The sequence below is a fragment of the Culex quinquefasciatus genome, chromosome 2 (assembly GCF_015732765.1).
Source record: "Culex quinquefasciatus strain JHB chromosome 2, VPISU_Cqui_1.0_pri_paternal, whole genome shotgun sequence".
In the NCBI taxonomy this organism is placed as follows: domain Eukaryota; kingdom Metazoa; phylum Arthropoda; class Insecta; order Diptera; family Culicidae; genus Culex; species Culex quinquefasciatus.
Window position 1 is genome coordinate 143,557,150 of NC_051862.1, and position 1,718 is coordinate 143,558,867.

The 1,718-nt window shown below is 40.1% G+C and overlaps 1 protein-coding gene across 1 annotated transcript; it reads left to right on the plus strand.

Moving 5' to 3' along the window:
• Positions 1-431: 431 nt before the first annotated feature.
• On the plus strand, positions 432-1,034 carry LOC6046695. Its single transcript, XM_001863823.2, has 2 exons — positions 432-558; positions 617-1,034. Exons 1-2 carry the CDS (start codon positions 501-503, stop codon positions 967-969), a joined length of 411 nt encoding a protein of 136 aa, XP_001863858.2. The 5' UTR covers positions 432-500; the 3' UTR covers positions 970-1,034.
• Positions 1,035-1,718: the final 684 nt, after the last annotated feature.

A 1,718-nucleotide genomic window follows, 5' to 3' on the forward strand; every position in this document is an offset into this window, starting at 1 on the left:
TATTTTACGCGAATGTCCAGTGACAACAACACGTGCACTAGCCGGTGGTGCTTCGGATGAATCATATCTTCTGAGATGATACGCGCTGTGATTTAAACTAGGCTGAGCCTCTTAAAGGCCGCTTCAAGAAAGATTGTTATGTGGATTCTCTTCTTTCAAATAACAATAAATGGTGCTCACGAAAGGGTTCAGCTTGTTCAGTGAGTTGATCAACTTGTCTAAGCAGTATGACTAGCATTGCTCCGTTTTACGCGGCTTCAAGAGCAACTCCCGCTAAATCATCGGACCTTTCAATAGCCTCAAGTAATGTAAGCAATAACACATGCAAATGCAGGACTTCCCTAGAATTACATCAGATACAGGTTAACCCCCTCTGCGGTGAGGTGACGTCAAAGCCCTTAGGGATAATATATAAGAACAGGCTGGTTTGAATTTATTTCTCAGTTTAATTACTACTTTTCTAACGTTCACATCTAGTTTTAGTTCAGCTGCAACTAACGATGAAGGCTGTTCTGTGTGTGGCGCTTGCCGTTTGTGTGATTCAGCTTGCTTTAGCTGGTAAGACATTTTGAATGAAATTTAGAGCGAATAAACTTAACATAGTTGTTTCTTGTAGGACCACTTCAGCAACAAGTTAAATTAGATCCAAGGGAAGAATTGGTGCAGGAGCCTCAATCAGATTTAGAGCCAAAGTTGGAGTACCTTCCAGAGGAAAATGAAGAACCAGTTACGGGTATTCGAATCGATGAAGGTGGATTGATTCCTACGGAATCGATTCCAGAGGTGGATGACCAGGAAGATGGTGAGCAAGAAGTTCAACAAGTACAGATGCAAGTTTTCGAAGATGAGCAGGTGATGACCACTCCTGGTGACAGTTCCGAAGAAGACGTGCAGTCAACGGAACGTTCTGGGGAAAATCAGTCCAATGAAAGCTGGTTTTGTTCGGTGTTTGGGTGTAATAAATCTTAATAGTAACTATTGTTGATTGATGTAGGAAATACTATTGATGAATAAAACAAAAAGCTTTGAACAGATTTTTTCAAACTTTTTGAATTATCCATTCTTGAACAATAACTGTTAAATATCTCTTTGAGTTTGATCCAAAAAGTAGTATTGATAATGCAAATCAAAATTATACAAAATATACTGTAAGTTTGCAAAAATAATTTGGCAATATCTCACTACATTCACAATGTTAACTAATTCTCACAAACACAATCGAAACAATAAGTCTACTCTTCCCAAACTGACATCTGTACAAAAGAGCGCTGCATTATGCAACCAAAATATCACTTTCCCAGAACAGTTTGCTGGTGTCTAGACGGCTGGATGTCACAAACCAGCCAGTCAGTGTACGAAGAAATGACAAGACAAAACAAACCCCCAAACTAGACAATACAGCCCACATTTTCCTCCACTTTATCAAGTCCGGCTTGCAGTTTCCATAGTTTTTCGCCGAGAAGTACCCGTCGTCAATGGAAGGTGTACGACACTACGGTTGTAGTTATATGCTTCAATGTGGCAGTATGACGGTGAAAACGAAAAATCATGTCATCATCGAAGGGGGTGAATAAACTGGTGCTTTTTCGCCTTCTTTTTCGGTGAAGCTGCCTTCGGTTTCCAATAACATGATGGAAGCGCTTCATCAACTTTGCAGACCCAATCAGTGTTTTGCGTTTAAGATGTCGGTGGTTCTCAACCAGAACTTTATGAATTGT

Coding starts and splice junctions, on each gene's coding strand:
- LOC6046695 (XM_001863823.2), top strand. CDS start 501: ATGAAGGCTGTTCTGTGTGTGGCGCTTGCCGTTTGTGTGATTCAGCTT. Junction 559..616: donor GATTCAGCTTGCTTTAGCTG/GTAAGACATTTT, acceptor TGTTTCTTGTAG/GACCACTTCAGCAACAAGTT.